The sequence below is a fragment of the Artemia sp. Qi Xiang Cuo genome, chromosome 1, assembly GCF_049724085.1.
Source record: "Artemia sp. Qi Xiang Cuo chromosome 1, ASM4972408v1, whole genome shotgun sequence".
In the NCBI taxonomy this organism is placed as follows: Eukaryota; Metazoa; Arthropoda; class Branchiopoda; order Anostraca; family Artemiidae; genus Artemia; species Artemia sp. Qi Xiang Cuo.
The window spans coordinates 30,357,930-30,383,411 of NC_142794.1; the positions used below are offsets into that span (position 1 = coordinate 30,357,930).

Here is a 25,482-nt window from a genome sequence, read left to right on the forward strand (position 1 = left end):
AAATTGCAAATTGTTCTTGAGTAGAGAAATCGGTTTTCATCTTTTCCCTCAAAAGCTTAATAAAGGAGTAGCAAACTGGTCAGTCAGTGATTTTTCATTTGTTCGGAAATGGAAAATCAAAGATGTCCAAAAAAATGTGTCCAACGGATCCCAAAACAAGCAAGGTAATTTTATTTGACCGAAATTTTCTGCTTGTACAAGACCGGCCATTTGATGAAATAATCAGAACATGATTCAAAAAAAAATTTTGACGTATTTTTTTCAAAAAAATAAGTCACTTGTTGCACCCCAGTAATCTAAGCTGTAAAATTAAGTAATACTCGTCTTACTCATGAAAAATGCGAAAAAAAAACAAATTCAGAAAATAGTAAATGAGGAAAATAGAAATAGGTAAATTCAAAACTGGTTTTTCGTAATGTTTGTCCACACTAAATTATCCACATTTTCACTCAATGGAAGAAACAGTTTCGAACAGAAGGAAAATTGTATGCGGTCTGTTTTAAAAAATCAGAAGTCTTTGAAAATTTATATCTACTGCTACTACTAGCCATTCGCTTCCTGATGAAAAAGGCGAAAAAAAAAACCAAATTCAGAAAATAGTAAATGAGGAAAAGAAAAACAGGTAAATTTAAAACTGGTTTTTCATAAATGTTTGTCCACACTAAATTATCGACATTTTCACTCAATGGAAGAAAGAGTTTCGAATAGAAGGAAAAGGGTATGCGGTCTGTTTTAAAAAATCAGAAGTCCTTTAAAATTTATATCTACTGCTACTACTAGCCATTCGCTTCCTGATTAAAAAGGCGAAAAAAAAAAACCAAATTCAGAAAATAGTAAATGAGGAAAAGAAAAACAGGTAAATTTAAAACTGGTTTTTAATAAATGTTTGTCCACACTAAATTATCGACATTTTCACTCAATGGAAGAAAGAGTTTCGAATAGAAGGAAAAGGGTATGCGGTCTGTTTTAAAAAATCAGAAGTCTTTGAAAATTTATATCTACTGCTACTACTAGCCATTCGCTTCCTGATTAAAAAGGCGAAAAAAACCAAATTCAGAAAATAGTAAATGAGGAAAAGAAAAACAGGTAAATTTAAAACTGGTTTTTCATAAATGTTTGTCCACACTAAATTATCCACATTTTCACTCAATGGAAGAAAGAGTTTCGAATAGAAGGAAAAGGGTATGCGGTCTGTTTTAGAAAATCAGAAGTCTCTGAAAATTTTTAACTACTACTACTACTAGCAATTCGCTGCAGCACCAAGGTGCCTGAGGCCAAAAACAGCTGTACACAGCCCTCCTCCACCTATATCTATACAAAGCTTCGCTCTTTACTCCATCGCATGAAATTTTAATTTCCTATAAATGCTTTCTTATGCCTTCTTCCCACCCCATTGGGGGATCCCAGTGGGGTGGGAAGATCTCCTAAATGGGTATCCAGATTCTCGTTTGACCCAGATAGATGGCCAAAAATCACAGTCTTTGCTAATCTGTCATTCGGGGCCTAGCCCGTGATCATAGCCATCTATAAGCTGTCGTGATTCACATTTGGAGACATCTATAACCTGTCGTGATTCACCTTTGGAGACATCTATAAGCTGTCGTGATTCACCTTTGGGGACTTTACTTTCGTCGTGATTCGTGACGTATTGGGTTTTCAACTTGTTTACATCTTCATTGCACTACCTAATATCGCCTTTTTGATCTCTTTTACTCCTATCTTTAGTGACTTTTTGTCTTTTTGGCATTAATTTTCAAACATATTCTTGCACTCTGAACTCTCACAACCTCTAAAAATGCAATTATACCTCTAACGTTTTTGTTTAGGACGCTCAAATCATCTGTATAATCCAAGTCTAGGAGAGTTTTGCCTTCTCATTTGATACCATGTTCTTCCATAGCCATTGCCGTGTTCCTTAAGATGAATTCCATCAAAATAATACATGCAAACGTGGATAGGACACCACCTGCTTTACTCCTGATTATACATCTATTCAACTACTAACATAACTTCCTACCTTACCCTCTAATATATATTATGTTCCTACACAGTTCTAGTCCCTTTATTGTATTTAATAGGTATGCTGTACAGAGATAGGACCTTCAACAAGGGTTCTCTATCAGCTGACTCAGATTCCTGTTCATAATCTATGGAACTGAGGACTAAATGCGTTAGACGATTTGGATTCTTTTCAACTATTAATCTAAGAGGGAAATTTTTATCATAGCATCCTCTCTGAATCCTATAACCGCCCTGTTCTTCTCTTAAAACCTTATCTATAGCATCTTTCAGTCCAAAAAGCGTTATCATGGTAAGCAAATTTTGCTTTTTACGGTGATCTAGCTAAGGCCTCAGTAATTACCACACTCACTTTCGTCACTTTTTATGTGTAAAGAGGTTTAATTGAAGTCTTTTTAAAATCACTCGCATCGCCTTTTTTCAGAAACCATACTCATAGACTTCACTGAAATATCTTTAATTATGGAAATAAAATAAGTCAAAAAATCTTTTGCCACATTATCAGAAAATGTTATGCTGCTTGTGGAATAAATTTTCCTCATTTCTAAATTGTAGAGAATTTTTTCAAGCTGTTCAATATCGTTTCCTACAAATTCATCACGGTTTAACACACTCCCAAAATATTCTGCTTATCTCTTTTTAACACTTTTATTTCCTCTAATTGAAACCCTGTTCTTATTTTTAACAGGCATAACTCCATACAGACTACTTCAGGCGCTTCAGGTTTGTGTTTCTTAACAAATTTTGGTTATATTTTACTTTTTTTGTGGTCCTACTATTCAAATGTTTCAACAAATGACGAAAATTTTAGTATTATTCAAGACCCAAGATTCAGTTTAATGATTTTTTTTAAAGGTGCTTCGCATTTTTCTTCATATTGAAAAATCGTCAGAAACCTTTAAAAACTGGAAAGTTTTCTAATTTTTTAAGCAATTCCTTCTCTAAAAAAAATAATGATATCATAAATCTGACCCAATGAATGGGTGGATCTGAGACTAGTGATTCTATTAATTCGTGTGATTGTCTTGTTCCTTTAACACCAATTACAGCTGAAGGTTTGTCACATAATCGCACTCATGTTACACATGAGACCTGTCACAAAATGTCACAAACATACATAAGATCGCATGCTTCACAGGGAAGGTAAACTTTAATACTGATTATTGTACTTAGCCACTATCTCTGTTCTTTTCTTCACTAGTTGGTAAGATCGCACCTCTTTAAGTTTTCAGTGGAATGTATGAAGGAGAAACAGCTACAGATAAATTAATGGATGTTTTCGAGGGGGGTTACAACGAAGATTAATAATTCTTTGCACATTTGAAGGACAGCTGCAGCTTCTCACATTTTGGAGATTTGATAGTAACTCGGGCTTCTCTTTGACAGTCTTATGCATTTTTGTGAAAGATTCTTTTTACGAATTTTACAAAATAACTATTTTAGTATATTTCATACAATACAGTATATCTAAATATCCGTGAATGAATTGTTCTGTTTGAATAAGTAATTCTGTTTTTTTGTAAAAATTTCGCAAAAAGCAAGTCTTTGAAACTGAAATTCTTTATTTATTTTTTCTAGCCAGCATAGAATGCTCTAAATTATGTGTTCCCGACGAGGAGTTACTATGGAGGTCTTCTTTGAGGCAACCTGCGAATGCAAGAGCTGAGAAGCTACCCCCTTTGTCAGATAAAAACAGGTAAGGTAAAATAAAATCCTTTTTTGGGTTCTTTTGTCTATGCTTGTCTGTGACAGGATTGTTCGCGGAGAAATGATTTTTACTGTCAAGAAGATGAAAAATAAAATACAGGGCTTTTTAAAATACTTAGACACTAAGACATTCAAAACAATCGTTTACAAGCAGCTGTACAAACGTGAAAAATTGTTGCTGTAGCCTGGCATTTTTTAGTGTGATACTTGAACCTATTGGAAGTTCGGCTTATTTAAAAAAAAATCCAGTCTGGTCTTTTTAATACAAAAAAAATTCTAGGTGTTTATTTTTCTTTGTTTCCTTTTAGAATTATAAAAAATTCATCCGTTGTTTTGTTTTGCAAGAAAATCAATAGTTTCTTATTTAAAGTTTGAAAAATCTTGACCATTAAGAGTCTTAATAATATCCCAGAAATACAACTAAGCCACTTCGTTTGTCTTTAAAAAAAAAGAAGATTTTTGATTTTTTTAGACAGACAGTTGCGTAGCTGGAGGGGTATAACCTGCTCCAAATCTCCTAATTTTTATAATTATCCTCATAGTTTCCCTTAATTGTCATGCAAATCACCAATTTTTTTTTCTTTTTTTTTACTTTAGCTTAGGCAAATTTCAACTGTTTATTGATCATTCTATTTATTCAAGATTTTGATTTTTGAATATCTGTTTCTGTTGGTTCATAGAAATTTGGCACTCATTAGAACAAGACGCCCCAAAAACTAGCATAAATATAATCCAATGAGTTGACTTTTTTGCTGCAACCTTCTCTTATTCTAAATTCAAAAACACTTAGAGAATGGTCTTCCAGTTTTAAAAAATGGTAACTTAGCCTGGAAACTTATTATTTTTTACCGTTGTTTCTTTCCTATTTTTACGAAAAAAGATAAGTATTGTGACAGTCAACCCTGTCTTAATATTCCCACTTATCCTGTTTGTCTTTTTGAAAGAAATTCGGTCTATTCCTTTTATTTTTCCCTTTTTTTTAGCCTGTTTTTAAATTTTACGGGTCTCCGCCCTCTAGTGTACTATGGTTATTATGTGTTATTGAGTATGGTTACCGAAGGTTAAGCCTTTGTTCGAGCATAGTTTTATACAAGTGTCAGTAAACGAAACAGTTTTTTCCCTTTTTTGATTTTTCTATTACTAAAATAATTCAATGGTGTATTTTACTATTAAGTATTAATAGTAAACGAACTAACTAGCTAAAAAAAAGAAAAAAGAAGAGTAACAATGTGACTCTGTAGTTTGATTATTTTCATCTTTTCCATCCTATATAAGTTGTCAATAACCTAATGTTTAATTATTTATTACATGTTATTTGTATCATATTACTTATTATTTTATTATTATCATTTTAATATAATAGAGTTAGATACTTTTCTTTCATTTTCTCTGTTTTTTCTTTCTTTTTGTCAATCTTTTTGTCAAATAATTACGTTTTCATTCTTTTTTGTCAAATAATTAATTTCGCTTCGAAAAAAACGTAGTAACAAAACGATACAACTATTTTAAAAAAGAATTTTTAATGGCGTTTGGGCATGGCTGGAAATCCTATTCATTTTTCAGTCATAAAAGTCAGGCATAACATCCAGTCCTGATTTCGACTATCCTATGTGAATACTGCATCGTTTTTCTAGGCCAGGAGATTATTTTACTGTACTGTTTTATTAAATAATCAAAACTTACAGCCTGTCTTTTTTACTTGTAAGGCCGTCATAGTTTAAGATTATTTTAGACAGTTTTAGAATCTGTTACATTATGATTCACTAATTTTCCAAGATATTTCTAGATGGAAGTCAAATTTTTTTTAGTTATTATTCTGAAGCACTTTTTTTTGGTCTAATTTGTTATTTAAAAAAATGTCTGTGTTATAAAAGAAAAATCTAAATAATAAACACATTTTGCTTTCGTATGAAACCTGATGCAGATTCTCTTTTCCTTATTCTTTTTTTTAGCTAGTTAGTTTCGTTTTTTACGTGTCTTTTGTTAATAATTGTTTATAGATTTGCTCCAGCAGTAAATGTGACACAAGTTGAATATTTTTTCTTGAAAATTAGCGAGGAAAATTTTATTTGGTTGAAGAAGCTTAGAAATTTTCATTTTCCGGTAATTCAAAACATAGTAGACAACGAAAAATTTTAATTGTTGGTAGAAAAAAGGGGGTGTGTATTAAGTATAAACAATGCTAGAATTAAAAGTTACGAAAAACGGTGGAAACTATTTCAATTAACATAGGAAACAATTCAAATAAATACCTAACATTTAAAATTAACATTAAAATTTTGTTCTTTAGTGGAAGATAAAAAGGAAGACAGAAAAGAGAGAAAAAGAAATGAGTTTAAGGATCAGACAACTACATATAATAATAATAGTAGTTTATTTTTAAACCGCATCACCACAAAATTATGACACTCGAAGGGTAATAGAAAGAAAAAAAAACAGAAGCGAAACAAAATACACTTTAATTAATAAAACAAACGAACTAGATTATAATGTGGTGAAGACGGTAGGATGCTGAAACCGAACGGTTTTTTTAAGTTGTGCGACGAAACATCAAATCAAATGAAATATCAATTACGATATCTGAGATATCAAATTTATGAATTATTCTAACGTTACTATTCCTAAGGGGGGAGAATAAATATAAATTTGGATCTTAAAAAGACTCATCGGATTTGCTTAACATCGCTCTTTCTGAAAAGAGTAATACCAGAAAGGTGACAACAGAAAGATCACATAAATTAGATCACAATTTACCCAGGGCACATGTTTTTTTTATCACGCTTCCTGTTATTAGCAACAATTGTAGGGCATTAGCAACGTCATGGATAACTGTCGCAAGTTAGAAATTGAATTTGCAGCAGTTATTTCTATACAACACTGCCGAAATTTTATTATTAAAAGCCAAATAACCATGCCTCCGGGGTTGTCGAAAACCCCAAAGCACCCCGGGCAAGCGCTGTTAGTTATGCAAGTTGCCCATTATTAACATGTAAGGTTTTCAGGAAAGGGACGGTCGTATAAACTTTTTAGGAGAGTCATTAGATTTGAAATCTGAAGTTCTAGTTCTCTTTTTAAGAGTCAAAAGTGATCACAAATTAGAAATTGAATTTGCAACATCCAATGAAAAATTATTGCAACATCCAATGAAATTGAATTTACATTCAATGAAAAGGAGGAACAAGACTTGTAAAGAAACCGTGATGTACCAGGGCTACATGAAAAAAAAAATCATGCCATTATCATCTTTAAGAGACTAAAAAGTATAAAAGAAAACTTTCGAGACTAGAAACTTTACACTAGAATAAATTTATCAACTTTAAAAGAAAGACCAATCTTGGGGCAAAGAAAAATTAAAAAAAGGAAAAGAAAAAAAAGCTATTGGATTCTACCATCTAATTTAGTATATTCTGCTATTATGATATGTATTTTTTTTTTTTTTTTTTTTTTTTTTTTTTTTTTTTTTTTTTTTTGGCTGAACATTATCGTTATTTATTTAAAACTATTTTGTAAGACTATAAATTCGAATTAAAATTTGCGCTTAGCTATCGCCGCGCAAAGGTTTGATTTCCTCTTTCACTGTTTTAATTTGAAACCGAAAATTGCTTACTGTGTTGTTTTTGCTTTTCCTCTACTTCTTTGAAAAAAAAAACTAAATAAAAGCTAAATAAAAAAATAACTAATATTTTGGAATTATCTTTTGAATTCCCTTTAAAATTATATAAGGCCGTTTGACTATGTATGTATGTATGATTCCTCTATTAACATTCAGACCCTTTCTTCAGGGAAATTCTGTAATAAAAACATTAAATTTCGCAAAAAGTGGAGTCTTAGCCTAATAGTTAGTGTTTTTTATGCTCTGAAGTTTTCTCAAGAAAATTATTTGTATCATCCCTGCACAATTCTGTCTTTTTAAACCAGTTATTAAGGAATTTCGATACCAAAAATGTCATTTTGCGAGTCTCATCGTCGATTGACAGTCTCAAAGACAAAGGGCGCATTAGCAAATATTCGCAGCATCACCGGGAGCTTCCGAAGCAATCTTGGTAAAAAATTAATTTAGATGCGTCAACAGTTTGCAAAGCTAACGAGAGGCTAGTTTAAAACAGAGAAATCCTATAATCTCTCACTAATTGTTAGGCGAAGCGCTGTCTAATCAATGTACACACAGCATGAATAATGTGGATCCTGCGTCCGCAAAGGTTTCCATCAAAGCAGATAGGATAACAAGAAACTTCCAAAGTTGTCAAATTATTCAATGATACTTCATTTGAGCTGATTTCTAATGCTTTCTAAGCAGGCGTATAGAATATTCTTAGAGACTGCCCTTTCCTGAACCTTAAAGCTCCGTTCAATGAAAAAAAAAGTCAAAGATTTCTAAGATTTCCGGGAAAGTATGTGTCGGCTTTTAGTTTTTCTGTCGTTTATTCGGGTCTCCTATCAATGCTACGAGGGTTGTTTTTTAAGTAAGTACCGTTTTGGAATTAAAAAAGACGTGCAAAGATATTACAATAATTTAAGTTTTACATGAAAGTCTGCACTTTAATCTACTTTTTTACATAATTTCCGTGAATATTAAGGCACTTTCATTAACACGGAACCAGTTTTTGAATACCCTCATAAAAAAATTCTCCTCCCTCAATTCTAAAGCACCGTAACACAACTGTTTCGACTTCATTATCGTCTTGAAGACGCTGACCGCACAGGTGTTTCTTCAAGTGCAGGAACAAATGATAGTCGCTGGGCTCCAGACCAGGGCTGTATGGAGGATGATCTAGAGTTTCCCATTTAAAAGATTTGATGAGATCTTTTGTCTGATTAACCACATGTGGATGGGCATTGTCATGCAGCAAAATGATGCACTTACTCAACTTGCCATGTCTTTTGTTCTGGATTGCACGACACAGATTGTTCAATGTCTCACAATAAGACGCTGCATTGATATTCTTATTACGAGGCAGAAACTCCCCTAGCAATACTCCTTTTTTGTCCCAAAAAACTGTGCACATGATTTTCTGGGCAGAAATTGTTTGCTTAAATTTCACTTTTTTGGGTGATGATGAATGTTGCCATTCCATGGATTGTTGTTTTGACTCTGGTGTGACGTAGGCCACCCATGTTTTGTCACCAGTAATAATTTGGTCTAAAAAATCTTCACCTTCATTGTGGTACTGCTCAAGGAAAGTTAATGCACTGCCTAAACGTTGGGTTTTGTGCAAATTCATCAACATTTGTGGAACCCAACATGAACACAATTTCCGGTAATTCATGTTCTCAGTCATAATGCGATACAAAACACTACAAGAATATTGAGGAACCCATTCGCACATTGATGAAATTGTGAAGTTCATATTTTCTCTCACCTTTTCTTCCACTTTCTGCACCAAATCTTCATTAAAGACCAAAGGACGCCCACTCTATTCTTCATCACGCACATTTGTGCGGCCATCTTTAAATGCTCTCATCCATTTCCTTACCTTTCCATCATTCATAATGTTTTGTCCGTAAACTTCACAGATCTCACAATGAATTTCTATCGGTTTTACACCTTTAGCTCTAAGAAATTGTATAACCGCCCGTACTTCACAATCGGCGGGACTCACGATTGTCGGAGGCATCTTAAACACTCAGTAAACAACGTATACAATTAAGAATCAGACTGTAATGGCGTCAGTGCGTAGACAAGAGATGTAGGTAACCAGCGCGCATATGCAGAACGACGACCTTAGTGCTGTGGCGGCGGAATCGCAAAACGGTACTTACTTAAAAAACATGCCTCATATAAAAGCTGTGGCACGACCGCCCAATCAGTTCTGAACAGTTTGGCCCCAAAAACTAAAAAAGCTTGTAGTGGGCGAGATAGGGGGATCCTTTAAAGTGTTTAACGGCCTTAAGCTATTTGCTTTCAGACCTACAGATTTAAGAAGTAGAAATGCTTTGAAAACCAGATTATCAGAGGAAAATAGAACTTTTCCTTGCCTTGTTTAAAATCAAGGATCGCAACAATTCAACTTTTTCTTCTTTTTGTGTACTAGATCATCCCCTAATACATTCCCACGGCGTTCGCATCGTAACAGACCAGGTCAAAGCTCGAGAACTGAGTACGCTTCCCCTGTTCCACAGCAAAGAAACACTCGCCAATTTCGTGACCTCGCATCGAAGAAGAAACCTGGTGCAAAGTTTCAGCACTCCTCGCTGGATAAAGATGCGGATTCAGGTGCAGCAGACAGCTCGTCGTCTGAATCTCATGCTGTTGAAAATGATGACAAGCGCCAGTCGAAGAATGGCGAAGCAGCTGGCTCCATTTTGGGATTAGATGTAAGGTTTTTTCTAAATTTTGTGTGGGTCTTTGAAACTAAATATTGTTCAGTGCGTGCATTCACAAAATAAGTTGTAATTCGCACAATGATCGAGGTATTTTGCAAGTTTCTGACAAGATCTAATAATACTTGGGTTACTTTCTTAATTACCCTGAATTACAAGTGCCTGGCTTGGTTTTTGCTCTTTATTCTCAAGCTTTACCGTACTTACCATGGCATATTGATCTTGCAATTGCTTAATAACAATGGTGCTACGATCGGTCTAAAGATCTTTTGATCTTTTAGTCTTGTAATATGCTTTTTAGGTAAAAGAATGAAGTGAACATTTTAATACATAAAACACTCCTACGCTCTTCTTTAAAACCAAACTTTCATGGATCATGAGAGAATTTTCTTCATATCCCCTCTTTTTCCCGTCGAAATGAAAAAAAGTTCTTACAAATACACACTAGGCTATTTAATGCAAAGAAAGGCATAGAAATAACTTTTTCTATAAGCGGCTCCTACCTAAACAAAGTTCTGTATATAAATCTTAATGTAACTGTTGGTACGTATTTGGATCATACAACCAGAAAAAGATGACCAAGTCTGTTTCGGATCAAGTGATGATAGTGTGTAATAAATCCAATGATCGGTATTTTAACCCAAAAAGTTGTACTCAATCGAAACCTTTTGGCATTTTCGGTTTCATTAATCTATTCTCTTTCGTTGTTGATCCTATCTCATTTAATCTAATTTGTTAAATAAATACAAGTTCAAATAGGGATCAAATCCTTTTAATAGACAGTGATTTTCACAAACAATGGTAAAATTTCACAGAAAATACTAGATATTTCGGTCACATATGCAGTGACCGTCATCAGCAGTAAAACCCTGATGTTTTACTACTGATGACACGCACTGTATATGTGACCGAAATATCTAGTATTTTGTGAAATTTTATCACTGTTTGTGAAAATCACTGTCTATCAAAAGGATTGGATCCCTATTTGAACTTTTATTTATTTATCGTCATGGAAAGGCAGTGTGGTCCCCGAAACTATCTAAATCTAATTTGTTTGTCTGTTCCAAAGTTAGATTACAAATTATTAATCCAAGATGATACGATAAAAATTCAATCTGATATTCTATTTATTAGCCGTTGGTATTTAATTTAGGATTTTTTTTTTTCGAAGATACATGCGACTCTTTTATCTTTTCCTTGTGAGTTCTTAGCAGGACTAAAAAAATTTAGCAGTATTAAATTTGTTTGCAGTTATCAAGAGTTTGAGATCCCCCCCCCCCCGCAATCTTCCATGGGTTTAAACTAAAATCCAAATCTTATTTCAGAGCACCCTTGTCTCGGCACTTGAAAACGAAGTGATTTCTCCTTGCCCTGATGTGAAATGGGGAACTGTTGCTGGTCTAGAAGAAGCTAAAAGATTACTTCAAGAAGCTCTTATATTGCCACTTTTGGTTCCTGACTTTTTCACTGTAAGTAAAAACTTGTTTGACAGTGTTTTTTTTATCGTCTCCTAGAAAATATTTTATATTACTGGAGCTAACATTAACAACTTGTTGCAGAAGTAACATCCGTAGCATGCTCTGAGAAGCATGTAAATAGCTGCACGTGCTGCTTTTCTTCCTTGCTCTATTCAGTGTTTCACTCTTTATTCTTTCCAATGAAGGTCCCACTTCTGAAAAAAAGGTCTCACTTCTTAGAACCCCTACTTACCCCATCGGGGGATATCGATTAATTATAAGACATCAGATGACGTCAATTAGCTATTAGACAGGGTTAGCTAACTTACATGATGACATCGCAGGCTTAGCTAACTTAAATATTTGCACGCTTTGAAGGAAGTTTTAAAATTGAACTCTGATTTTACTTCCCCCTTGAATGTCCCTTTGTGTCAGCTTAAGATTCAGTAAAGTTCATGTGATTAAAAGGTGGGGCTGTAATCATCCGAAACCATATAAGCTTGGTTCTCTTCGACAGCAAAATTCACAATTTTTACTTCACTATCATAATATTTTTACAAATTTTAACTATCGTTACAAAAATATCGCTCGAACTGCAAATTTTACTTGCAGTTAAAGTTGCTGTTTCTGCGTTCGTCTGAATTGACACTGCGAGTATAGAATTCGTATGTCTTTTAAGAGCATGCTACGCTGAAACTGAAAATTAGGAGGGACACTTTTGCCTGATTCATGTGCAGGGTTTGATCAGATTTGGTAAGAATCAAACATAATATTTAGTCATCTCTAAATCGGATATTTGCAGTTGCGTTGTGCTTCCTGTAAAAACGCCACAAACAGTTTGCTTTTTTTGCCCGTACTTTGAATTTGTGCGGGCAGTAAAATTGACATTTTATTATTTTTTTTTTCGCAAGTAATAATTAGCATTGTTTTCGTGCAAGTTTTTATAGTATTCAAAGAGGTATTTAGTAATAGTCTTTTTGGCTTTATGATAGTGGGGGGGGGGGAGCTGTGGAGAAATCCTGGATCTTATTTTCTGCCTTCAATAATTGTTCAGCACAATCAAAAGTGGGTTCAATCATAAGAATATCCTACCAAAAGCATTTTTTGACCGGGACAACCAAATTGCCCAACCAGCAACAGATCATAGCCTTGAAAATAAAAGTTGAGAGTCCAAAAATCATTAATTGGTTTTCCTAAAAATTACAACCTAAACTTTTTTGCAAAAATTACAACCTAAAAGTTGCAACTTTTCCTAAAAGCTGCAACCTCTCTTGTAGCATGCACATGCACACATTGGTTCTCTAAGCCTTCATTTAGGAAAATTCATGCAAAATTCTGGCTCAAAGCAGGTGCAAGACACCTACCTTTCTACTAAAAATCTGCTGGTGGGTTGATGGTTGGTTTTACGGGAGAGGTCACTGGTCTGCTTTGAATCTCCAACCAAGAGGGTTGGAGACCTTCAGACTCAAGTAAAGTGTAATATACCCACCTTTTTGATCTCCGGTGCTTAGACTTAGTTTGTTTTGTATACTAGGCCAGGACGTTAAACGATTCATATCTTGCTTTTATATCGAGTTGGAACTTGGCTGATTTTGCGTCGAATATGGACTTTGTTTTCTTTTGAACTGAATCAAGACTTAGCTCATTTCTGCAGTAAAATTGAGAAATTTGGTATGATTCCAGTCTAAATAAGGTGCAGTATGCCTACCTTTCTCATGCAAAATGGCGATGGAGAAGGGAGTAAGGATAGTTTAGTGACCTAAGTTTTACCTCCAAATGTTTAAATTATAATTCTGTTTGCATAATTCCAGTCTCAAAAAGGTACAACATGTGTATCCTTTACACTATTATGCATCTGTGAAGAGATGCATCTGTGACCAGTTCCATAATTTTATGCCGTTGGGGCCACATCTGTCATTTCCCCACGGTTTTTGGGGCTGTCGATTCAGTGGAATGACTAACTTGAAATTTGGTCCTGTTTAAGCAGATATTTCGGGGTTGTCAGTTATTGTTAACTTCGATATTACTGATGCTTCATCGTAGGTTTCCTGTCTTCAATTTATATTTATTCTGGCAGTTTCTTTTTTTAGGGGATTCGGCGGCCTTGGCGAGGAGTACTCCTGGTTGGACCTCCCGGGACTGGAAAAACTCTCTTGGCAAAGGCTGTTGCAACGGAATGTAAAGCTACATTTTTTAATGTAACATCTGCAACCTTAATATCCAAGTATCGAGGCGAATCCGAAAAGCTGGTACGAACTCTGTTCAAACTTGTAAGTTTTCTAGGTTTTTAGTGTCTATACTTCTAGTGCTACATTATTTATGGATATCTTGAAGTTTTAATTCGCTTTATTAGAAAAGATTACTTTCAAACTGGAAGGTTAAGAAGATTCAAGGGAAACAGCAAAACAGAATTCTGTATTGAACTGGTTCAATATTGATGTTGTAATGTATATAAGTATGTATCCAGTTTATTTTCTATCATGGAGAAATATGCCTAAAGAGAAAAAAAGAAAGATCAGGCGTGACCAAGTACCCTTTACTCAAACGCGCTTCTAGTTCTTGAAGCTTTTTGTATGAGTTATACAATCCGTTTTTTTTTTTCAACCAAATAAATAGTGCTTGTCGGGGGGGGGGGCAAATGGTATTTAGCAAGCTTATAACGCACTTTCTTTATTTTGGAGAAATTAGGTTTCTTCAATATATCACAAGCGGATGCTAAACAGAAACTGCAGGATAGTACTACAAGGCCACAAATTCTTGCAAGGGGAGCTTTATTTAAATAAAATCATGATTATATGTAATAATCACCGTATTTTACACTCAACGCACACTAGCAATAACAGCGGCGTTTCTTACAACTTATGCCCAAACGGCAAAACGGCTTACAAATCTCGCCAAATCTTGTGATTCTATTAAGATCTGCTAAAATGAAAATAAACTCGTTAATTTAAATCTCCTATTAAATATTGTTACATCACACATCGAAACGTAAAGGGCCAAACCAATCGTTAGATAATTCTCAGAAATTTCCTGGAAGTATTTTTCCAACCCTGAAATGGCTCAGCTAATATTAGGTAAATCGTCCGCGAAATACAAAATTGAAATATTTCTACCCGCTATGCAGCATTTGGTCCTGGGCTGAGAGGGTAGCATTGTCTTAAGCAACAGGTGAAGTAATGACACCTTAATTCACACAAATAAAAATAAGTATTTCTTGCGACACGTATCTAAAACCATAATTTTCATTAAGAGTGTCACACATCAAAATATACGAGACTAAAAAAATCTGCCTGGTTTTCGAACAAGGGGGAAAACACCCCTTAAAAGTCAAAGAACGCTAATGAAAATCACACCATCAAATTCAGCGGGTCAGAGAACCCTACTCCAAAGGTTTCAAGCTCCTATGTGCAAAAACGTGGAATTTTGTATTTTTCGCCAGAAGAAAGATGACAGATGCGTGTTTATTTGTTTTTCTTTTTTTCTTTTTTCATGGGTGATCGTATCGACCCTGGTGGTTCTAGAATATGGGGAGAGGGCTCATTTGAACAAAAGTTAAAAGTTTTAGTGCCCTATTTCATTTACCAAAAAGATTGGAGGGCAACTAGGCCCCCTCCCACGCCCCTTTTTTCCAAAATCGTCCGATCAAATTGTTTGACAGCTTTTTTGTTCAGCATAGTTTAAAGGCCCAATAATTATGCCTTTTGAGATAAAATGACCCCTTAAAGCCCGTGGGGAAAGGTCTTTAAGCTATAAAATTTGCCCATTGTTTACGTACAGTATTTGTTTTAAGGAAGTATTCATACATTTTTTGGTGGGGAGGGTGAATTTTCTGCTGGAGGTGGGGGATTTTCCAGGAGGAGAATTTTTCGTGGGGAATTTTCCAAGGGGATGAACTTTTCAGGGGAAATTTTACGCTGGGGGCACTTGCCAGAATTTCTATACGAAATTCTTTTTGTCTTGCTTTCTCTTTCCCGAATAAATTTTACGTGTGGAGATGTTAAAGGTAATTTTCCTGGGTAAATTTTCTCCGGGATTGCCATGTCTAGAGCATATTTTTGTGGAAATGAGGGATTTTTCTGTGGAGGTCGAGCCAGATTTTCAGGCATTATTTAAAAGACGACCAGGAATTAAGTTTAAAAAAAAAAACAAGTTTTTTAAATGGAAGTAAGGAGCAGCATTAAAACTTTAAATGAACAGAAATTATTTTATATATGAGGGGGGTTGCCCCCTCCTCAACACCTCGCTCTTTACGCTAAAGTTTAAATTTTGTAACAATTCTTTAAAAACGACTCCTGAAACAAAAGGCTCGTTTAATTAGAACAATAAGAAGTTTTTTAAAAAGTACTGAAAAAACTTTAGTGTGAAGAGTGGGGTGCTGAGGAGGGGACGACCCTCTCATATACGTAATAATTTCTGTTCGTTTCAAGTTTTAATGTTGCTCCTTACTCTTAGTAAAAAAAAACTTATTTTTTTTATTTATTACCGTCTAAACCAACCTTAACTATGGAGTCAGTTGGCTCTGAAAACAAAATTTTGTGTTTTTCTGGAATATAAAATGAATGAGTCATCCTTGTCTTAGGTAAGGACAGTGAATCCGGCCAGTAGGATAACAGGATATTTGTGCTCTTTTACAAGAGACCTTGAGAAAGTCGTAATGATAATTTCCAATCTAAAGATAATTTAGATGCTTTCCATATAAGTTGGACGACTTTCCTGCATGCTGGATTAATTATTCGTTCTGATTAATTGTCTTTTTTGTTAGTAGGTAAGTAAGTCTGTTTTATTTTTTTCCTCACATGATTTTGTTAATTTTATTTGAAGTTTTTAGTCCTATGTTTTAAACATCCATTGCAAAAGGTTCCAAATAAAAGCAAATTACCTTAATTGTAGGCGCTAATCTGTAAGATCAAGTAAGGACTACCGAAAAAAAAAAAATACTGAATTGGCAGGACATTCAGAGCCGGTCATTTATATTCATGTTTTCTCCTAAAAGGATGCTTCCACGTCTGATTTTAATAACCAACTCCCTTAAGCCCAAAATTTCCATCAAACAGAGAGAGATAGAGTATTGTATGATAGGACTTGGGCTTACCCATATGCTTTCGTTAGAAAAAGAATTGATTGGAAAATCTAATATTGTACAGAATTTGAAGTGTTTCAAGATCGGGCCGCCAGTAAAAGATATTAGTTTTATAATTCAGAGTTGAAAAGAAATTAAATTGTGTTTCCTTTGAAAAAAGTTGGCAAAAATGGCAATTATTGGCATAATTGAAACAACAAATTAATGATAATTATATGATTTAAGGCTCAAAGTCGTGCTCCAAGCGTCATATTCTTCGACGAGGTGGAGGCTCTTGTTGGACAGCGGGGCTTACCAAATGAGCACGAAGCGACGAGACGCTTTCAAGCAGAGCTCCTTGTGCAAATGGATGGAATTACACAGACAGACTCAACTAAATCTGGAGCAGTGCTGGTGCTGGCAGCCACAAATCATCCCTGGATGATTGATGAAGCTTTTCGGAGAAGATTTGAAAAGAGAATCTACGTGCCACTACCTGATAGTAATTTTGTTTTATTGATTTTTTGATGAAGCTATAGTTTTAAATGAGTCATTCATAAGTCACTCTGGTCATGTTCACTTTTGTGACATGCTTTTTCGATCGTAATATCTAGCGCTTGATTGCAAAAACTGATAGAGCGTTTATTTGGGGGCAAACAAACACTAAATTATTCTTCTGGAGCCATTTTGACCACTTCGATCTTAAAATGTGGTTAAGAAACTAGTTAGGAAAAATTGAAATAGTTAAGCGCATAAGCAAACAACGAAAAATGTGCCACTACCTGATAGTAATTTTGTTTTATTGATTTTTTGATGAAGCTATAGCTTTAAATGAGTCATTCATAAATCCTCTGGTCAGGTTCACTTTTGTTACATGCTTTTTCGATCGTAATATCAAGCGCTTGATTGCAAAAACTGATCGAGCGTTTATTTGGGGGTGAACAAACACTAAATTATTCTTCTGGAGCCATTTTGACCACTTTGATTTTAAAATGCGATTAAGAAACTAGTTAGGAAAAATTGAAATAGTTAAGCGCATAAGCAAACAACGAAAAAGGCTCCGTAGATTTTGGCAAATTTGAGCTAATAACTGTTTGCGTGAAGGGCTTAACTTGTATCATGGGCAAAAACGGTACGGAAGAGTGCATCTTTGAGGAACTTTTGTTTCAATGCAAAAGAGACTAATTCAGTGAAAGACGATCACGATTGAAACTGCGATTTTTGTAGTGTGATTAAGTAGATTAATGAGACCCACTGTTTTGATTTTACTAGGTTGCAGCTACTGTTGCAACCTAGATCTTTTTAATCATTTTTGGGCTCTTGGTAATTATTCATATTTTAATTAAATATTAGTTTTGAATCATTGTTTTGAAGTTTTGAGAAATTACTTACGGATTGTTTGGGGTACCCGGCTGACTGACCGTATTTCAAACAGTAGGCTGTACGAAAAATGGGATCCAATCCCGCTTTCTAGGGCTACAACTACAATGAAAGAAAGGCTGAGGTGGCTAGGGCACGTTGTGGGGATGAAGGATGACAGATTGCCGAAGATTGTCCTTTTCGGCCAACCGTCTAGGGCTAAACGGAAAGCAGGTTGTCCTCATCTGGGGTGTGAGGATGTCTTAAAGAAAGATTTAAAGAAAATGGGAACCTCCAGGGAGGGTGTAAAAAGGGAGGCTTTGAATAGACTGGGATGGAGAAGGAGCGTTCGTAGCTGTGTTTGCCTCAGGTGGCTTGGTGCTGCAGTGAGTTGTTATTAATAGTAGTAGTATTAGTTTTGAATTAAAGTTACATCAGTTTCAAAGGTATGGCACTGATTTCATTTTAAGGGGTAATTTATTTACTCTTTTTTCAATCGAATGGATTTTAGGAAGGAAATTTAACAAGAACCCTAAAATACAGCTGTTGTATCTGGCTTTGTTGACTTTCAAAATTTTTGAAAACAGACCAACAAAATTACAGTGACTATAAACTCAGCCAAAATATAAAGGGATTTGGAAAGCTTAGAAATGATAACATAGGCATATATCTAAACAGATCAAAGCTTAAGAGGCGGATAACAAGCTGGTGCTCGGCAGAGGGTTTTCAAACTTCTCAAAAAATTGCATTTTTTAAAACAACTTTTACTTTCTAAATGATTTTCTAATGAATTGTTTGAATTCTTGCTCGGGAACGCAGGTTATGCAAGAATTTAATCCAAGGTGAGGATTTTTGTCGTATATTACGCTAATTAGGTGAAAGTTTTTGGAAACAATTTCATAAATCCTGATATTTATGAGGGGGGTACACTTGACCTTACCCCCTTCCGTAACCTCCACACTTTGGTGCACGTGCTTAACAGTGCACTTCATGTATACTCCAATAATGTGATACAAAATGGTTGTATATCCTTAATTTAAAAATATTTTTAAACAACTATTTTAATTTTTTTCAAAGTGAAACATAGGCCTGCTATACTGCTACTCAATTGTTGATCACTGGGATAAAAACCACACAAAAAAACATCAAAACAATTTTATGAGCAAATGGCAGAATTTTACTCCTATGTGCGTCTTGAAAATGTCCAAGTTAGAAAATTTTCAAACCTTTTCTCCCTTTCTACCTTTTCACGTCTTCAAAAAAAAAAGAGAGAGAGAGAGAGAGAGAGAGAGAGAGAGAGAGAGAGAGAGAGAGAGAGAGAGAGAGAGAGAGAGAGAGAGAGAGAGAGAGAGAGAGAGAGAGAGAGAGAGAGAGAGAGAGAGAGAGAGAGAGAGAGAGAGAGAGAGAGAGAGAGAGAGAGAGAGAGAGAGAGAGAGAGAGAGAGAGAGAGAGAGAGAGAGAGAGAGAGAGAGAGAGAAGTCATAATTGAACCATACAGACAAGCATATAACGTCTCTTTCCTTCTCCCTCCCAAACAAAACAAAATGTTGAGCATATACCTGCATACGAGAAAGTTATTATAGAGGAAGAACTGTCAAGGGGACAATGTGACTAAGATAATGATTAATTAAGTGAAGGGATGGTAAAAATCAAGAAAATGAACTTAATCAATTTGGCTTCTGAACTAAACACTGAAGGGTCTAATTTTTTCCATTACCTACAAAGCCTCCAACCAGGCTGGTTACAGGCGATGAAGATGAATAAAGCTCATATGAACAAGTTTTGGGGTATTCCAAGATTTTTCTTCATATTCTTTCAATCTTTCAAGGTATCGTTTTTGCGGTAAAACAAGAAAGACATCATAAAAAGATTGATCTCAAGAAAGAGAGCCTTTCTTGTTAAGCTTCACCTCGTGATAGATCATTTAAACTCCGCTCATCAAGGGAAATATTGCTTTTGGAAGCGACAGCATGAAATAAGGTTCAGAATGCCACGCAGGGGTCCTTGTGGCCCTAGCCAATCTACGCTTTTTTTTACATTTCCTGTAGTTCGCCTAATTTGCTCATTTGTGCTACTTCAAAATCCCCCTCCCCCCCCCCCCCCGAAAAAGAAAGATATATGTGTGTTTTGAGTGATTCCACAAATAGAGAAAAATTAAAATAAAGCAAAATTGCAAATCTTACTAAATTAGAAACATTGGCAGAATGGAAAACCCTTTTTGCGTACAAAAATATTTTGATATTTGAAATCTCTCTGTTGAGCAATTATCTTAACTTGAAAATTATTAGTTAGTTCGGAAAGCTATCCAAAATTATTCAGTTATGAAGTTATCCAAAGGACCAAAACAATAAAAAAAAAAAAATTCCACCTTGAAAATACTTTGAATTTTCGTGAACTTTTTGTAATAGAAAAAGAATAAATTTAGTTTTTCCTTTCCTTGGTTTTAACAGATATTTTTAAACCCCTAAGAGTTTTGTTAGACACTTAACTTACCCATAATAATATAAATTTGAAGATGCAATTGTCCTTAAATATCATAACTAAGTCAAAACTCTTTTCTTTATTATTGTATTTTAATATATCCATTTTACTTTTGTGTAGGGAACACAAGAGCTGCTTTACTTTCTTCTGCTCTCTGCACTGTCGCATTAGCATCGGATGTGAATTTGGAGGAGCTTTCTGCCATGCTAGAAGGATACTCGGGAGCTGATATTGTATTAGTGGCCCGGTATTTATATTTCATTTCTTCTTTCTGCTTCTACTTTGTTGCCTTTTATTGCTATAATTTTTTTTACTTATTTTTTGTTATTGATTTTGTTTGTAGCTGTCTTCTCTATTTTTTTTAATCTGTTTAGTTGTACTTCTTCTGCTTTTGCTTTCTTTTTCTTACGTAGCCAAATATTGCTAGTTTTGAGGATAGTTTCAGAAATAACATTTTTTGGAACTTTTTCATTGATTCTTGCCTGGTTTTTATTTAGTGTCTGTTCTGTCTTTGTCGGGTAAACTTCGAAAGGTTAGATTTTTTTTGTTTCTTTTTTTTTTTTGGTTAGGGCTGAGGACGACTTGGCGGAGGTCCTTGTCGAAATATTTGCTTTGTTTCTCCGTCTGCATGGTTCGCCAATGGCTTACAAAATCCTCCTTTTTTCACTTTTTCTGATTTTATTTTTCATTTTGTTATCTTCTTTCCTCTCTGAATTTCATTTTTACGAGCATTTTCTTACTAGTCTTTTACGAGTCTTTTCTCGTATTTTCTGTAGCTTTTCTAGTTGGAATGGTCTATGTAGTAGTGTCAGTGGAATTTTGGTAGCCCTTGATTCTAGGGCTCACAATTTATTCTTTTTTTCGTTTGCTGTTTTTTTTGTTTTTTTTTTCCCGAAATGAACGACAGTAAAATGTGTTGAACCTGCGGATGAAATAGCTTGTAGAAATTTTAATTATTTTTTCAATCAGTAAAGATCATTGGTTATATTATCAGTATTAGTCAAACCTAAGGAGCAACTTATTACTAGAAGCCATTCTATTTTATTTTAAATTTAGGGGCTCATTTCCTATTTGAATATATTTTGCAAACTTTTAATCCTTCAGGGAGGTTCTAAATCTAGTGCTTAAAATTTTCACACCAGCAACTGAAAAAGTTATCTGTTTTTAATTTCAATAAACATATTGAACATACTTCAGTTTGTCAAAATGGAGAGTCCTTTTACAATTTGGCAATGCTGACCTTGTTTTGTTTTTTTTAATATTTTTGGGAAAGGCAGACAGTGGAACGAGAAACAATTTAATGTCCTTTGACACAAAATTCACTTCTCTTTGAGAATTTGTCAGATAAGTTCTGGTATATGAATATGAAACAGGAATTTTAAGTTTTAAAAACTACTCGTCTAGATACTCTACTACTCCACTACGTATGCTGTGAAATAGTATAAAAAGTCAATTAATAAATATAGAGCAAACTTCTTTTTTTGGTTTTCAACTCTTTTAAGCTTTATGTTCAAACAAAAAATTTGATACCATTTTGAAGTCAGCGTGGTTTCTAGAAACGCCATCCATGGGCCGCAAACCTTCACTAGCTTGCTAATCCGAACAAAAGTGAACAGTGCTCGAGTAGTTTTTGCCAGGGCCAAAATGCAGATATTATTTGAATTAAATCAAGTTGGTGGACTGTGATGAAAAAGTTTAGAGACATGGCTAATTGGAGAATAAACAAGACAGATAATCTGAGTGAGAGGCAAAGCTGGCATAACCCTTTTTCAGAATCGTATAAAAATGATATCATTTCACTTGTTGATAGATAGTCTATCATCCATCCATCCCGACGGGCAGAACTAACATGTATGACTGCAAGTCAGACACTTTATTCACTAATTTTGCTATTATAAACTAATTACGCTAATTTTACCTAATTATTACACTGAAAAGGCTAAGGAATGCCCAACACTAGACGGGATTGGTGTTTTTTTTTTTTTTTTTTTTTTTTTTTTTTTTTTTTTGTCGGAATAACACTAGCTTTTATTCTTGAAGGTGCTCACACTCTTTGTCCTAGTTGCTAAAAACACCTTTTTTCCCATGAAACACAAGCTCTTACCAGCTAGTTATTCTGAACCAAAGTGGAACCGTAATTGAGCAATTGGGGCCTGGACCAAAATGTAGTCATACTTGTATATAATACCAGAATCTAATTTAATCCCAGGCAACGATTTAGTCATACTTGTAGGTAAAATCAAAATTGTGCACGACTATAATGCCAATTAAATATTTGTTAGCAATCCCTTGAATTGTACAGTTTTCAAATACAGAATTTTTGACTGATCAATCAGATTTTAGTTTATGGCAGTATTTTTTTTGAAATTAGGAAATATTGCAGTTTGGAACAGCCGTTTTTTTATCTGTCTTCTTTACCTTCTATCTATTCTTATTCTACCTTATTATTTTCTTTCTTATTAACAAACAACAAAAGCACGAAGAACAACAGGGAAATGTTTTTGCAAGACAGTGGAGATAAATTGAATGAATATTTCGGCCCTATGTTCAAGGGCCGTCCTCAGCAAGACAAAAATATATAAAAGAAAAAAAGACTCACAACAACATGCGACCAATAAAACCAAAAATAAAAAAAAAATTGTTGTCTGTTTGAGGACGGCCCTTGGACATAGGGCCGAAATATTCATTCAATTTATCTCCACTGTCTTGCAGAAACATTTCCCTGTTGTTCTTCGTGCTTTTGTTATTTGTTATGGAAAGGCAGTGTGGTCTTCGTCGCTATTTTCTTTCTTATTAAAAGATAGAAATACGTATTACTTGGAGATACTGTCAGAAACAAGCCATTATTGATACAAGTGTTTCAAGCCAACTTTCAATCTCCGCTTCAGCGGTAAAATTAAAAAAAAAAAAAAAAAATGAAAAAAGGAAATGAAGGAAAAAACAAAACACATGTCATTTGTACATTTTGAGTTTCCTATCGGCAATTTTGACTGTGATGCTACTTGGACATTAAGCTTTCAATGATCATATTCCTTCCTAAATAAAACATGAAAAGAATTTGGTGTTTGAGTGGTGGTCTATTTGTTTTGTGATTTTTATTTCTCTTATAGGGATGCAGCTATGATGTTTCTTAGGAGAAAGATAGCTGGCCTTTCTTGCGAGGAGATTCGCCTGTTGACGGCCGAGGAATTGAACAACCCAGTATCTATGGGTGATTTTAAGGAGGCTATTTTACGTTGCAAGAAAAGCGTCAAACAAACAGAACTGGAAAGATACCGCCATTGGATTAATGAATTCGGTTCAACATAGTGCATTGAAAACGTCTTTTGTGAATAATAAACCTTTTTTTAAACAGCAGTGGTTTACAAGACACATAAAAATGAAACTAGTGACGAAGAATTACCGGGAGTTATGAAATTCCTATTTAACGTTCTTAAATTGTATTATTATTAGCTAGTCACAGGTATGCACGCGTGAGTGTCTTTGGATTCATACCCCTTTTCCTGAATTTACATGTTTTTACAACTGTTTCTGTTGTTCCGTAGATTTTCTATATATTTGTCTATTCTAAATTATTTTAATTTGTACCCCCACGAAATATTTGATTTGTGGCTGACCGTAAGTGTCAATAGGGATATAGTGAAATAGATGGAGTGTGTCTCAGATATAGAGGATTCACAGAACTCCACAAGTATACCTGCGGAAGTAAATGATTTTCGAATTCTACTTAGCCATTCTTATATTCAGGAAGAGTGTATAATAGACTTCAGAGACTGATTAGTCTGAGATCTAGAAGAAATCTTAGGAAAATATGTGAATTTCAAATGTAACGGACATGTATTTAGGAGTCTAGGGGGAAGGCAAATTCAAGAATAAAAAAAAGGCGAAAAAAAATTGGAAATCAGGAAGAATATCTTACATATTTTGAAAAAAAATGGATTTTTTGGCAGAAAGGAATGAAAATTGCTTTTCCGAACAAAAAGAATGTCATTTTTGAAATATTAAATCAACCTTTGATAATTTTAAACTCTAGTGTGATAAATTTTAAATTCTCGCACCTAGGTAAAGAAGTTCGGGGATTGAGAAACAAGACACGATTAAACCAATGAGAAAAATAATTAGCTAAAATCAGGATATATAGGCTTTATGCTAACCCTGCGTGCGCAAAGGTGCTTCCAAATTCCTAAAGGCCAACACTTCTCCACTTGTAACGCTTGATATGTTTTTTGTTGAGAGAAGAATATGTAGCATACCTTTTGTCGAGCAGGCGCCTTTTTTCACTTTCACTTTGGTGAGATTTTCAAGTTTGATTTAGGATACATGGCGATCATTTATCTAATCAATCAAGAAGCTTGCAGAATTTAAGGTTCAGGTTTGCTTACAAAAAATTTATATGAACCATGTTTTATGACTCTTTTTGAAAGGAAGCAACGATATTAGCACTAGCAGAATTTATAATAGCATCCTATAAAAATGTGTCCCTAAAATTCATTGCTATCTTGACAAATCGATCCTCGACAATAACATTTGAAAACACCTGCTTCTTGCTAAATTTCCAACGAATGTGACGTAGCCGACAAATGCCAAGAGGTGGACCTGTTATTCCTGATTGTCATTAAGAATGAAAACCTTCCAAGGTACCTTCTTTCTCCAAATCTCCCTTGGGTGCTTACCTTTTTCCCCCACTGGAAAAGAACCACCTTTTGATGTCATAATATCTTTTGGACCCATGCCATGGATGTCTGTTTTAAATTAAATTTGACATCGGACTAGTTTAACACCCTGTTTAAAGAAAAAATTAACGATAAAAGCTGAATGTCCTAAACAAATTCATCTGTTTTTCACACTTTTCTCTCCTTGCAATTTATGCAAAAAGCGTCAACTATAGAAATATTATTAAGTCATATATATATATATATATATATATATATATATATATATATATATATATATATATATATATATATATATATATATATATATATATATATATATATATATATATATATATATATATAAATTGGCTATATTTTTGTTATATTTTGCTATATTTTATATATTTTGGCTATATTCTACTAT

At 34.3% G+C, this 25,482-nt stretch overlaps 1 protein-coding gene across 1 annotated transcript in view; it reads left to right on the forward strand.

Moving 5' to 3' along the window:
* The window catches only part of LOC148956197 (katanin p60 ATPase-containing subunit A1-like), a 35,017-nt gene extending 9,752 nt beyond the window's left edge, over positions 1-25,265 (forward strand). The window contains exons 3-9 of the mRNA XM_089094465.1: positions 3,598-3,715; positions 9,759-10,041; positions 11,373-11,516; positions 13,595-13,753; positions 16,810-17,065; positions 20,524-20,650; positions 23,514-25,265. Of these exons, the coding sequence (XP_088950591.1) occupies positions 3,598-3,715; positions 9,759-10,041; positions 11,373-11,516; positions 13,595-13,753; positions 16,810-17,065; positions 20,524-20,650; positions 23,514-23,712 (1,286 nt within the window). The 3' untranslated portion in view covers positions 23,713-25,265. The remainder of the gene's footprint in view (positions 1-3,597; positions 3,716-9,758; positions 10,042-11,372; positions 11,517-13,594; positions 13,754-16,809; positions 17,066-20,523; positions 20,651-23,513) is intronic.
* The last annotated feature ends 217 nt before the right edge of the window (positions 25,266-25,482 follow it).